The sequence below is a fragment of the Genypterus blacodes genome, unplaced genomic scaffold (genome assembly GCF_046128005.1).
Source record: "Genypterus blacodes isolate CSIRO-AG114 ecotype Tasmania unplaced genomic scaffold, CSIRO-AGI_Gbla_v1 ptg000136l_1, whole genome shotgun sequence".
NCBI lineage: Eukaryota > Metazoa > Chordata > Actinopteri > Ophidiiformes > Ophidiidae > Genypterus > Genypterus blacodes.
Genome location: NW_027466938.1, coordinates 182,501 through 196,875, shown reverse-complemented (window position 1 = coordinate 196,875; position 14,375 = coordinate 182,501). Strand labels below are relative to the sequence as shown.

The 14,375-nt window shown below is 48.3% G+C and overlaps 1 protein-coding gene across 2 annotated transcripts in view; it reads left to right on the top strand.

Moving 5' to 3' along the window:
• Nucleotides 1–850: 850 nt before the first annotated feature.
• Nucleotides 851–14,375, top strand: part of LOC143011570 (golgin subfamily A member 7-like) — a 13,652-nt gene continuing 127 nt past the window's right edge. Inside the window, exons 1-6 of one of the 2 annotated variants that reach the window (XM_076164474.1) lie at nucleotides 851–940; nucleotides 1,988–2,113; nucleotides 5,038–5,190; nucleotides 7,117–7,218; nucleotides 8,554–8,609; nucleotides 13,200–14,375. The exon at nucleotides 13,200–14,375 is cut by the window's right edge and continues 127 nt beyond it. In XM_076164474.1, the coding sequence (XP_076020589.1) occupies nucleotides 932–940; nucleotides 1,988–2,113; nucleotides 5,038–5,190; nucleotides 7,117–7,218; nucleotides 8,554–8,595 (432 nt within the window). In that variant the 5' untranslated portion in view covers nucleotides 851–931 and the 3' untranslated portion in view covers nucleotides 8,596–8,609; nucleotides 13,200–14,375. Of the gene's footprint in view, nucleotides 941–1,987; nucleotides 2,114–5,037; nucleotides 5,191–7,116; nucleotides 7,219–8,553; nucleotides 8,610–13,196 lie in introns of both variants that reach the window. The other variant, XM_076164475.1, reaches the window with a different exon arrangement.

Below are 14,375 nucleotides of genomic sequence, written 5' to 3'. Positions count from 1 at the left end.
GCAATAGCCGGATTTTTACATGTGTACAAATCCACTAATTACCCCCTGAAAGCCGGCCCAGCCCTTGTGATGCATGTGATGGCTGCGGAAAACGCATTCCTCGCAGGCTAGTCACTCAGATCTGCAAACTAAACACCAGCTCCCGACTGGCTGTGAAAATCTGTCTTGACTTTGCCAAAGTTGTTATCTTTGCTCTAAAGCAACCATGACCACCTATGTCAGGCATGTTGCGGGGGTAATTTTCTGCTATTAGCCGCGGAATCATGTCGTAGGGGAGATCAGCTCAATTTAACGTTCAGTGAACTCTGTAAAGCACTGTTTCAGCCGTCACGGTGAAGCTGAATCTGTGCTCTGCAGTGGTGAGAACTTTAATTTGTGAATAATAAATCAATAAGCACATGAAAACTGGACTTGAACCAGCAACATTATTATATAAATATGTAAAAAGGATTTTCCGTAACTATTGTAGTAAAATTTTATTTTGTTTTCTAAGACAGAAAATCATTATATTCTAGTCACATCTGCTCCTCCACTTTAAAGTACAGCCCAAATCTCCCATATTAGTCAAATTCTACTTTTAAATCATAATATCAGCGTGTTTTTGTGTGCGCATGTTTTGTCCCATGTGCAACAAATCACTGTCCTGGCCTTCTGCTAACATTTCATTTTGATACAGTCATACTGTTGTTTTGATTGTCATTTAAATGACATTATTTAAGCCAGACATTCAGTCATAACTCGTGATTGTTTTAAACCTTTCCACTCACTAATCTGTTTGCAGGAACATAACAAGCCTTCACTGTGTCACGGTGGCTTTAATGCCCCGGAACCTTGTGGTACAAAGCAGTGTGGTTGGTTCCCGGTCGGACAGATTAGTCGGTAGAACACGCTAGAAGCAGCTAGCGGAAAACAAACCGAACATTTGTTCAATATGGCAGAGGTGAGCTATTAAAGCTTTGAATCATTCTGTAACAGTGGCAGGCATCTGTGAGGGGGAGTCCGGTCATGTTTGGAGTGTTCGTGTTCTTTACGTGTTCGTCTTATAGATACATACAATACGACGCTAATTAGCCTGTTAGCATGTAGCTCGGTCGGTGTATTCCTGTTTATTCTTCGCGTCATATTTGCTCTCAGGCATTGGTTTCTCTGATTGAAAACACAAATCCGCTTTATTCAATCTCTAGTTAGTGTTTGTGCTCAACTGTCAGTGCTGTAAACTACTGAACATACTGGAAACAGAGATGAAAAGGCTGAAACGGAGCAGAACAGCAGCTCAACATGAAGCAGAACAGCTGAATGTGGTTTAAAAACGCCTTTAAACGAGCTGAGAGAATAGATCAATATAAAGATTAAAGTCATTGACTGTCCTGTTCTAGAGAGGAATGTGTCCTTGTTTGTGTCCTAAGATAGATCCATCCTGATGTCTTCAGCTGGTGAGACCTTTGATGAGCAGAAGAACAGAGAACATGTTGGACTTTGCAGCTTTATTATCTCAGCTGATAGAGCTGTGACATGTTTACATCTCTATCTGCTCCGGCCACAGCCAGGGAACCAAATCAAGTGTGTTCTGCTATCAAGAGCTCAGAGGCATCAACCCTGATAGTTCACTTGGTTCTGACAGCGTTACCGTGGTTACCCAGGAGCAGAACCCATCTCAGTGTTCAGTCGAGCCTCTGGGTGTCAGATCATTGCCTCCTGCCTCTCCGGCCTGTTGTGTTCATGTGTGACCTTCAGAAAGATGGAGTGACGTCATCCAGAACTGCAGCTATGATATCATCGTCCTGACAGCAGTGATGTCATCTTCATCTTGATATTGCCGTGTCATGGCATCATACCTGGCTCTGCTCTGTCACTGCTGCCTTTTCTCTTTTCCTTCTCATTCACATCCTTCAGATCCTCGTTCTTTGTATTCTGGCGACCTCGGTGACACAACTCAGTCACTTTCTATACAATGAGGTTTTGAATCTTGACTCTTTCCTGTCCACAGACTCACAGCTTACAGGATATGAGGCAGCAGGCCGCCGTCGCAGCCAAAGTCTTCCTCCAGAGAGATTACACCAACGGCACCGTGTGCCAGTTCCAAACCAAGTTCCCATCTGAGCTGGAAACAAGGGTGAGGAACACACACTGAACACACACACTGAACACACACTGAACACACACACAACTGAGACGCTCCAAATGTCTTGGACTTGAGATAATAACACAACTGTTTGGTAAATCAGTGAGACGATAACAAGCAAAACAGTAAATCACACACACACACACACACACACACAGGCTGCTAAGTCTTCATTTTTGATTGTGTTTGTGTTTTGTGCGTGTGCAGAAACTATGTCCGGCTAAGAAGTTTGTTCTCTGTCCGTTTGCCAGCACGAGACGTTTCATTACTAAGTGTTGTTGTGCTGTGGGAACACATTGTTTGTAACCAGTGTTCCCTCAAACAGAACAAAGCAGATGAACTACAGCTCTGAATTCAGATAGATAAGACAACAACTATCATATTATACATTCAGCCACATGTTCTCCTTTTGGAACACCAGGAACATGTTTCAGGATTTCAGAGTGGTGAAGGAAAAGGTGACTGAGAAAACTCATCCATGTCCTGGTGTCAGTCAGGCTGAGCCATTAAGTTTTTATGTACATGTTTGACAAAAATGTGAAAAGTTGAACGTTGAATTTATCCCCTTAAGTATCAGAGTGGAGGATTTCCTAAAACTGAACTCGAAAAAACATTGGAATTGGGGCCAAAATATGAAACATTCTTTGTCTCTGGATCAAATCCCAGAAGATTCCTCTTGGACCTTAGTCCCTGTTTGAACCCCATGGTGCTGGATGGAGAACAAGCATCAGTCACGATGTGGTGAACAGGCCACAGAGAGCGAGCGCCTCCTCACCACATCAGAGACGGAGACGCCTCAACACTTCAGAGTCTGCAGGACAGAAAGCAGCAGATCTGTAACGCAAACCCCACAGGAGGAGAGCGACCTCACAGCCTTTAAGCTCTCACTGAGGGCTTACTGACACGTCCCTTTAGATCAGGTGGTCTCTCATGTCGCCGGGTAGGATTCACTTCATACACACTCACACTGAACTGGTGGACACATGAAGAATGCTCTTCCTCTGAGAGGTCACAGCTTTCACTCCCTGATGTTGGAGCTTCCTGTGTGTTGTTATGATTTGCAGTGAGCTCAGGCTGTCAGATATTCAGTCTGAGGCCAAACTCCTCAGTGAGTTCATTTATTCTTAGACATTATCATCACAGCGGAGAGGATTGTGAAATATAATAAGGAACAGAATCCTCCTTCTTCTTCTTCTGCTCCCTCTTCCTCCTCTCCTCTTCTTCTCCATTTTCTTCTTCCTCTTCCTCTTCTCCTCTTCTTCCCCCTCTTCTTCTTCTTCTCCCTCTTCTCCCTCTTCTTCTTTCTCTCCTCTTCTTCTTCCCCCTCCTCCTTTTCTTCTCCCTCTTCTTCCTTTTCTTCTCCCCCCTCTTCTTCTCCCTTTTCTTCCTCTTCTCCCCCCTTCCTCCTCTCCTCTTCTTCTTCTTCTTCCTCCTCTTCTTCTCCCTCTTCTTCTTCTCCTCCCTCTTCCTCTTCTTCCTCCTCTCCTTCTTCTCCTTCTCTCTCCTCCTTCCTCTCCTTCACCCTCTCCTCCTTCAGTCTCCTTGAGTCGTCTCCTTGCCGAGCTCTTCTTGTGCTCTTGTCATCTTTCTTGTTCTGTGGTCTTGTTCATGTTGCGACATCCCATCACATTCTTCCCGTCCATTGTTTAGTGAGTTCTTTCTGCAGAGAGAGCAGACGCCGTTAGCTCTGGATCTGGCAGGTAGGCTGACAAACCCCTGGATCCCAGTTTAGTACAGAAGTAAATGTCACAGTTTGTGTTTGTGTCTTTTGTACAGACATGCCGGTGACCCGGGGGTTAAACTGGGACCATTAAGAATATCCTGTTCCACACTTGAATCGGTAACGGAGGGTCGGCGCTCTCCTCTAGCTAGCAGCGACGTCTTTGGAATGCTCGGGCGGCCGCGTCAGGCATAATGGAAAGATGCTCGGGCGGAGAAATGTGGTTTGGATCACAACCTTCCAATTGGAAAATTAGAACGAGAACAAAGGATCCCAATGGCAGACACCAAACACGCCTAAGACCACTGATGTGTTGGAGCTTGTTGTTGCATTCCTCGGGCACTCGGGAGTAGAACATTGGACGGCTTTCAGAGGCTCAGGAGGCCCCGCTCTCGCTCGCTCGCTCGCTCGCTCGGCTCGGCTCCCCGTCTGCTCTGCAGTCTCCGTCTCTTCCCGAGGGCCCTGGGTATCGCAGGGAGATCACCGGGTCCATTCCTCGAGACCGTGCATGGGGACCGGTGCTGACAACCCAGTCTAAACAGGGTCCAGATCCAACAGGCCTCCACCCTGCAGCAAATCTTATTAGGAGGGAGTTCTAGTGAAAGGCCAGTGTGATAATCATCCAGCCGGGGATTTGATTTGTGTTCCTAAACTCTTGTCTGTAGTCGCTGTTGGGAACCAACTGAGCTTTGGCTTTGATTTATCCCAGGTGAGGCCACAGCGTCTCACCCAGCTCCCCTCCCTCCCAGGTCATCACCGTGTGCATCCTTCTCTCTCGCTCTCTCTCTCTCTCTCTCTCGCTCTCGCTCTCTCTCTCTCTGTGTTTGTTCTGTTGGTTATTAAGTGAAAACATTCCCACAGCATGTGGCCAAGGCATCCTAATCATTCCAGGAGGTGTTTCCAGTGCGGGAAGGAGGCCCAGCATTCCCCCCGATGCATCACCGCTCCAAGGAAACTCACCCAACCTCATTTATCTGGAGATGGAAAAGAAATGGAAGGAAATGATCTGCTGCTATGAATGCAGACTTTTCCCCCGACGTAGACAGAAATCATTCACACACTTCATCCAGGTTCCTGTCCCGCTGACTCAGATCCGTAGACCTGAGTCCCCCGTGCCCCCCCGGTCTCACAGGGACCCCCTTCCTCATCCGCACCCTCTGATCACCCCCCCCCCGTATGATTCCATGTGTTTCAGATCGACAAGCAGCAGTTTGAGGAGACGGTGCGGACGCTGAACAACCTGTACGCCGAGGCGGAGAAGCTGGGGAGCCAGTCGTACCTGGAGGGCTGCCTGGCCTGTCTCACTGCCTACACCGTCTTCCTCTGCATGGAGACGCACTATGAGAAGGTGGGAGACGTGTGTGTGTGTGTGTGTGTGTGGATCCATGCAGCAGTAATGGACACACACTCATTGTACAGTCTGAAAGTGAACAGGTCCTTCTGCGTGTGGAGTCAGAGCTGTAGTGGAGGTGGGAGATGATTGAAGAGGGTTCCTGCTCTGTATGAAACCTTTTAACTTCACTATAAATCAACACTTTATGACCTCTGTGACAGCTGGGGGATAAATATGATTGATGTTGGTGTGTAAACCTCTTCTGGACGACTCCATGTGTGATCTAGATGAACCAAGCAGCCTGGACACAGAGGGAGGAGGGAGCCTGATCCTGGGGTTAAGGCTCTCATAAAGTCCTGCAGCTCCACCTGACTCACTGCTAACTAACTAACTAACTAACTAACTAACTAACTAACTAACTAACTAACTAACTGACTGACTGACTGACTGACTGACTGACTGACTGACTGACTGACTGACTGACTTAGTCACTGTGTGGAGATGAGTGAGAAATATAATAATGAAAGAAACCTCTCTTCTTCTTCTTCCTCTTCTCCCTTTTCTGCGTCTTTTTCTTCTAGTTCTTCTCTCTGTTCTTCTTCCTCTTTCTTCCTCTTCCGCTTCCTCTTCTTCTTCTCCCTCTTCCTCTTCTCCTCCCTCTTTCTCTTCTTCCGCTTCCTCTTCTTCTCCCTCGTCGTCCTCTTCCGCTTCTTCTCCTTCCTCTTCTTCCGCTTCCTCTTCTTCTTCTCCCTCTTGTTCTTCTTCTCCTTCCGCTTCCTCTAGCTCTTCGTCTTCTTTGTCTTCTCCCTCTTCTTCTTCTTCTTCTTCTTCTCCCTCTTGTTCTTCTTCTCCTTCCTCTTCCTCTACCTCTTCTTCTTCTTCTTCTTCTCCCTCTTCCTCTTCTTCTTCCTCTCCTGGTTGTTTCCTAAGTTTAAACACAGTCTTATACTCAGCAGCTCTCCGGCTCAAGAATGCCGTGGCTTGGCCGCTCTGTTGCCATGGCTGCCAGCCAAGTATTTGTCTCTTATTTAGGTGTTATTTAATACACATATTTATTTGAAAGTGTCGGGGCCAGAGGATCTCCAGAGGTGTCGGCCTTCATCCTCTTGGAGCGGTGAGCTGAGAGCTGTTAGGTTCCCATGAAACCTGAGCCTGGATCAATCAGCGTTTAGCTGCTAAATGGATCTGTGCTATAGAACACGAGGGCGGTTTAGATCTTATCACCTCAGCTGGCAGCAGAGGACACTTTGTAATCTTTATACCCCCTTATTTGTCAGTAATGATGATATTTGTGAGCAGAAATTGCCAGAACGTTTTCTGTCTCAGCATCGCCTGCACTGTGATCGCATCCCAGCCTGTGAGTCCCGGCTCTGTTAGAGCTCTGTTAGAGACCAGTGTGGCCTTATTACTGTGACATCGTCGGCTGGTGGGCGGAGCTTATCTCACCGCTGTGTCTCAGCTCTATATTGCATTTATAGCAGAGATGTGATCATAATGTGACAACAGCAGCCCAGTGTGAGGGTTTACACGTGTGTTTATCAGGGGGGACATCCAGGTACATGTTACACGTTAAGGTAACATGTAACTGTGTGATAGTGTGTGTGTGGTCTGAGCCCACATGAAGCTTTTAAACAGAGGAGCTCAGCAAATACGGTTAAAACAAACAAACAAGGTGTTCCTAAATGTCTTTAACTTTTATTCCTCGAGGTTTTCTAAAAATGCTGCCATCTGTGGACCACACATGTGGGAGGGGCCACAGGACACATGTGGGAGGGGCCACATGACACATGTGGGAGGAGCCACAGAGTCTTACGCGAACATAGACATTTATTTCTAACCCTATTTGAGCCATATGGGGGATTTCAGAAGTGTTAGTCTGTGTCGTCCCTGGACAGACGGATGAGAAATGATGTGAAAATTGTGTTTGTCGCCTCCTTGTAGGTGTTGAAGAAGATTGCCAAGTACATCCAGGAGCAGAACGACAAGATCTACGCTCCCCGAGGCCTCCTGCTCACCGACCCCATCGAGAGAGGCCTGCGAGTCGTATCCTCCCCTCAGCCTCCTCTCTAACCAGGGGAGACTTACTGCCTGCTCTCTGTTTGCCTCGTTTGACTGTGAGGCATTTAAAAACGTGTTTAGCAGCAGAGTATGATGTCATTGTCCAGTGAAGACAAAGGCAGAGGAGATGTAGGAGATGAAGCTCCTCTGTCTTCTCTAAAGGAAGCTGGTATATTGGACGGTTGTGCGGCGGCGCCCCCGTCGGCCCAATCACTCCAGCAGCTGTTTCTGCTTTGCGTTGTGTAAGTTGTGGCTTCTGCTGCCGTCTGTGTCAGAGTCAGAGCTCGTAGTAAAAAAAGCTGCCGGAGCCGCAGGAACCCTCATTAAAAATTATTTGTGTTGAAGCGGAGTGGTGGAAAATATAGGAGAGAGAGAGAGAGAGAGAGATATGTGGTGGCGGCGGCGGCGGCGGCGGCGAACGTGATTGGATGAGGCTTCAATTAAATCTTTAGACGGTTGAACTCCTGCTGCCCTCCGTCACTTTGTCTTCACTCAGGATCCTGATGTCTCTCTTCTTCACGTGTACGGTGTGAGAGGAGCCTCTGCACTAATGTAAAGCTCAAACGCACGCCGCTGTGATCTCTGGGCCGTCTTCCTCTGAGGGCCGCCTGATGGAAATGGAAAGCAGCAGTCAGGCGACTTACAGGAAACCAGGCCCGATGTTAGGATCGCCCTGTAAAAAAATAGCAGATAAAAGTTAGTATGTAATCCATAGCATCTGCATAAGATCAGCAGGCACAGAAACGTGTGTGTGTGTGTGTGTGTGTGTGTGTGTGTGTGTGTGTGTGTGTGTGTGTGTGTGTGTGTGTGTGTGTGTGTGTGTGTGTGTGTGTGTGTGTGTGTGTGTGTGTGTGTGTGTGTGTGTGTGTGTGTGTGTGTGTGTGTGTGTGGGGTGACTCAGCACGCCAATTAATTGAAACTGGGCTGCAGCTGAGATTAGGGATCACAGAATATGAGGGGAAATCGTTCACAGCTGAAGTTCATTCCTCCCTCGCCTGCCTATTATTTTATAAGGTTTTGATGGCGATCTGGATTATTTCTCCTCCCCCTCCTCTTCCTCCTCCTCCCCCCCCCCTGGTGCCGTGCTGACTTTGGCACACAGGCTCCGCGGGGATGGAGGTGTGGAGATGGACGGGAATGTCACTGCACTCCACCAGAGCGACCTCAGGACCTGATCTGTCTGATAGGATAGTTTAACCCTCTGAACTCTGGAGGGTTTACATAACACTCAGCTCTTCTGCGAATGCTAGAACCTCTATGTGTGCAAATGTTTGTATGCATTGTGCCGTTGTTGAACCTCCTTAACTCAATGCCGTCAAGATCGAGGTCACCATCTTTGAAGACCGAAGCCTGGGAAGATAAAAGAAGCCACCATGGTGAGTTTGATTCCGTGTGATAGTCGAGTTCTACCAGGACCTTTCAGTCTCCTGGTCAGATTCCGATTCGACCCTGAGCTCCTCGTCTTCCACACGAGCATCTTCAGCTCCAGTGTGATCCTCTGAACGTTCTGAAGGCCTTAAAGCGAAGCTGCAGCAGCGTTGAGTCATATTCCTTCACTTTAGGCTCGAGGGAGCTTTTCTAAATAGTTCTTAAATGATCCTCTCTGTTATTTTATCATCTTAGTCTTTTCCAGCGATTGTTCCTCACTCAGGACTTGATGTACCTGCAGGTTTCCTTCAGAGCGCCAAGCTAAACTCCACCAGCCGAACCCAAACAAAGCAATTAAGCTTCCTTTCATCAAGACCTCCTTACAGTGGTTACGTTGTGTTGTCATCGCTGTAATCAATCATTCTAGTTGGAATTGGCGGTTGTCCTTATTTTCTTTGCTGGCCCCGGCTCTTCTTCTTCTCTGACAATGGAGTCCTGCTGCTGAGAGCTCTGAGTGCTTGGAGCTACTCTCCATATCAGTTGTTTAATTAAAAGTTTTGGTGTATAGATGTTCGAATGTAGCTCCACGTTCACATTTAAAGTGTTTCTTAACATCTCTTAACGTTGCCAGTTACACCATTATGGTGCGGTTGAACTCTTGCTCCTTCTCTGGCTCAGTAGATTTGTTTCACAGACTGGAGTCCAAATGCACATGAAGCATTTCTGAACATAACTATCATTAAAACAACAACATGTACTGTAGGTCCTTGGCAGAGGTATGGGCTCCCTGTAAAGCTTCCTCCTGGTGTCTTTGGGTCCAGAACTCTGGAGCTCTCCCAAGTGTTCTTTGGACCTCAGTCAGAGGTGCAGAGACATAAAGAACCAGGCTGAAGGAAGTGAGGAAACTAGGAACCAAATTCAGTCTGAAGGTTGGCAAGAAGGTGGGAGAACAGGAACCTGGGTAGAGGGGAGGGAGAGCAGCTTAGATCCCAGAGCAGCTTAGGCCCAGAGCTCAGACCCAGAGCAGCCTGACAGAGAGAACTGGAATTGGAATTGCATTGGAAAACAACAACAACAACAACAACAACAACAACAACAGTCAAACCCTTCAGCTTGTCACAGTTCTCCAGGTCTTTATGCTAACATGTTCTCTCTGCACACGTGTGTAAATGTTAGTCTGGAGCCTTTAAATAGACGTCTTCCTCCTCCTGCCCCGCCCTCACACCTCCTGTCTGTTACTCTAGACTTGTTCTAGTCTCTAGGCAGAGCGGCGGTGGACAGGAGAGAGATGGAGAGACGCAGATAGAGACTGAAGCTGTGTGCTCAGCTGCAGCTCAGATTAGATCACATTCAGGAAAAAATGCATGTAAGGCTGCGAAAACATGAGCAGACCTGTCTGCCATGTTTAAAACATGTGGAGGATAACACACACACACACACACACACACACAGACGCAGGCTGGAGAGCTGCTCGGTCCAGACCAGAGATGGAGCAGATAACACAGACTAACACGAAGGGAAGGAGATGGGGATAAAGAAAGAGACTGTAGAAGAAGAGGAATGTAGACATGAATAAATGAGATAAAGGAGACAAAGTAAACACCCGACACAGAAGAAACAGACTTCATGATCAATTACCAATCAGCCCTTTAGTGTTAGAGGCTCTTTGAAGAGTTTTGAGAGGGAGTTAGTTGTTGTTTTTGACCTAGTTAGTAAGATAGTTCAGTAAGTTCAGTAAGTCCATTAGATATGAAACTCTGAGTGACCTCCTCCAATCCTCTCCTGTCTGAACTTCCTCCTTGGTCTCTATTACACCAGGAATCACACTGAGGGGAAACGAGTCGGACCACCAGGCACCAGAAGTGTGAGAGTCCTAAATGAAAGGAGCATAGATAGATCTCTGGGTTTAAAAGATGTTCTCCCCACTGAGCTTTCCTCATTTGGCCTCCATTCTTTAGTTGCCTCAGATGTTCTTCCTGTAGTTCTGGAAGTCTTCTGCGTTTCCCTCCCTCCCTCCCTCCCTCCTTCCCTCCCTCCCTCCCTCCTTCCCTCCCTCCCTCCCTCCCCAGGTGGACCTCATGGATTCACCCTCTGCTCTCTGCTCCAGACCGCAGAGACGATTTACCCATAAATGTTTCAGCCTCAGCTAAATCACCGCCTTTTCCATTTCCGTGTTGGAAAGCAGAAAGCCTCTCTCCTTCCTGTCTCTGTCCTATATGTTTCTCACACTCAGCCGTATTTCTCCAGACGCGGCCTTTTGAGTCTGCGTCGTAGCGTGGACGCTGCAGTCAGGCCGGCCAGGAGGACGCGCTCCATAAATATTGTACCTATGGGGGAATGTTGTGCTTGGCGGTGTGTGTGTGTGTGTGTGTGTGAGGCCGCAGACCCCCGTGGATGCTGAAGCCCCTCCCCCCCCTCCCCCCACCCCGACCCTCCGCCTGCTCACGACGCAGACGGGGATTCATCTGCACACGTTTGGAAATTCCTGCTGAGCACTTCTATACGTATACATGTCCTGTAGAGGAATGTAACCTCCGCTCGTTAATAAGGAGCTGCTGAGAGAAGAGAGCAAGCACTGGAGCCGTGCCATGGTCAGAGGAAGGGTAGAGAGAGGGAGAGAGAGAGAGAGAGAGAGAGAGAGAGAGAGAGAGGTGGAGAGAGAGCCGGCGGCGGCGGCAGCTCATCCATCCGTCTGAGCGTCTTTGTCTGCCAGGGCCTCTCTCCTTCTCTTCTCTTTCCGTCTCCTCCAGGCTCAGACGGACGCATCGCCGCGCCAACGTGTCAGAGCCGTATCAGCGCTCCCGTCTGACGCAGGCTCGTCTTCCTCTATTAAACGTCTGTGAACACGGCGACAGAGAGACCTCAGAGCTCTGCTGATCTCTCCAGGCCTCCTTTGATGCTTGATGCGTAATTTTCCGCTGTGAGAAAACAAATCAGAGTTTAAACACTGAAGCTTTTGTTTTCTGTTGGCATAGAAACGTTCAGGCTTTAGTTTTTAGTCTCTGGCAGCCTTGAGCTCCGCTTGGCCCCGATCACAGATCAATCAAACCCTCTTCCCCTGCTCGGCGTGGCCATGGGCCCGCTTGGCCTCCAGCTGGGGGTGTGTGTGTGTGTGTGTGTGTGTGTGTGTGTGTGTGTGTGTGTGTGTGTGTGTGTGTGTGTGTGTGTGTGTGTGTGTGTGTGTGTGTGTGTGTGTGTGTGTGTGTGTGTGTGTGTGTGTGTGTGTGTGTGTGTGTGTGTGTGTGTGTGTGTGTGTGTCCGTGTCCCTCCCTCCCTCCCAGGTGTGACGCCTCGTGCTCGGTGATGAGTCGGTCCCCCGGTGTGACGAAAGAAACACACACACACACACTCTCGGCCCTCGCACAATTCAGTAAAGTGCAGAGGAGTCAGATGGCGTCGGCCCGGTGTCCCCTGGCGTCTCGGTGCTCCTGATAAAGTTCTGGTTTGGCCCCGGGCTCAGACCTGCCGCCCGGGCGCCGCGGCCCGGCTGAGCTGTAAATTGGGCCGCGTGCGTGCGTGGAGACGTTTATGTGTCAGCGAGGAATGTGGGAGAAACGGATTCACCCGGGGTTTGTTGGGTTTGGGAGTCACATGCCAGGAGTCTTTACTGTGTGTGTGTGTGTGTGTGTGTGTGTGTGTGTGTGTGTGTGTGTGTGTGTGTGTGTGTGTGTGTGTGTGTGTGTGTGTGTGTGTGTGTGTGTGTGTGTGTGTGTGTGTGTGTGTGTGTGTGTGTGTGTGTGTGTGTGTGTGTGTGTCCTCCCCTGCATGTTAAAAAAAGTGCAATATAAATGAGTCGTATGAAGTTTCCTCCCCTGCTTATCGTCATGGTGACAGCTCCTACATGTACATTGACTGAGATTCAGAGGATAGTTTCCCTGATTTGTTACCTGTTAGTTGCTTAGCGATGTATCTGAGACGGTGATGGCTGAGCTGAAACATGAAGCTGATCCACACCGACACACTCACTGGGCTGAAGAGTGTCAGAGATGAAGATGGAGTCAGTTTGTGAGCTCAGGCTGATGTTAGGAGGAATGTGGGGGCAGAACTATCATCATCATCTCATCAGTGTGTGAGGTGTGTCGTCCTTCATCCTGTTGTCATGGGGAGAACAGCTGATTAATGTCCTCACGTATGAAAGAGAAGGAAACGGGAAGTTAGAAAAAGTCTCAAATTCAAATGAATGCTGAGAATAGGATGGAGCAAACGTCCCTGACCCAGAGCGTCCACTGTGTGGCGCTGTAGCACAGAGCAGAGGCTCTGCAGGAAGGACGCTCTGTGAAGGACCTGGAGATAGAGCTGTGAGCTCAGCTTCACTCTGAGCAGGGAGAGGAAACGTTCAGGAGCAAAGGTCCAGAGATCTGGTTCTGGAGAATCAGAGATGTATTATCTGCAGGGCTGACTGCTGGAGTGAGCTCAGCTGAAGAAGAGGCGTGCAGACTGAGTGAAAACAGTTTGAGTCATAAATCATTAAGTCAAAGTTTCCAGTCTATTAAATGTGAAATAAAGGAAGACTCCTCTGTGATGAAGAGCGACGCTGATGCTGCCCACACACACACACACACACTCACACACTCACACTCTTCCTGTTTTCTCAGCAGATGCCGGTCCGGTCTGAGGGGACCGCCCAGATCGACTCCCTTACAACTGCGTCTCTACAATCTCTCTCCTCCAGTCTGACCCCCGGAGCTTCACTTCCTGTTTCCTGTCGTTGCCCCCGCTCGTGTTCCTCAGCTCAGTCAGGTGTGATGTCGTCCCTCCCTTTGTTTTTAATATTCAACCTTCAACCTTCTTCTGGTGTTTTATCTCGCTGCCTTGCTGCAGAATAAAGCAGCTCATGGTTCTCTGATGTGAGAGAGTGGATTGCCATGGAGACGGATCATTCGTCTATTCTGGGATGGAAATCTTTGTGAATATGAACGTTCATGCAGTCTTTGTGTATTCTTTTATATTTGTCTCTTTTCTGGACGCTCCTCTCTGAATGATGAAGACGCCACAGAGTCATAAGCTGGCCCCGCCCCCTTCCCCAAGCCCCGCCCCTCCCCGCCCCTCCCCGCCCCCTCCCTCACGTGTTTGTCTTGGATGAACCCAGGCTTATAACTCAAACAGGAGAGTCAGCCCGTGTTGCTCTGCGTTGCTCGGCTGCATGCGCCCGCCAGGTATTTGTCTTTATTTATGCATCGTCACGGCGACGCTGGGTACTTTCTCACTTTTACTGCTCGCCCCCTTTCTCCTCCACGGGTTTGACCTTGTAATTAATGGACTCCACTGCAGGCATTCCAGTCAAACCCTCACACACTCTTCTTCTTCTTCTTCTTCTTCTCTTTATGTAACGTCCCTCCTCTTCATAGCTCAGATTTTCCTCTGATAAACCAAAAAAAAGGCCCAAACTCGTGCTCGCTCTTCTCCTTACCTGGTGACTTCCTGCTGGGCGTCGACTCGTGTCTATAGAAACGTACGAGGCGGTCAGATTAGATGAAGTTTATTAAAGTGCTCTTGTTGTTGCCGGCGCCTGGAGTTCATCACAAACAAACACGATGACTTTAAGGACTGTATTATTATGATTATTATGAAGCACAGAAGTGATGGAGCCTCTTGTTTCTCATATTGAAACTTAACTAAAGAAGTCTGGATGAACTTTATTGAGACTCTGAGGCGTTCTTAAAGTTTAACACTACAAATATTTAAAACTATAGATCTGTTTCATTTACATACTTTTATCTTCTTTTCTAATTATGTAAATATATTTTGTGAATTTCTTCTTTGTAACTTTTCAT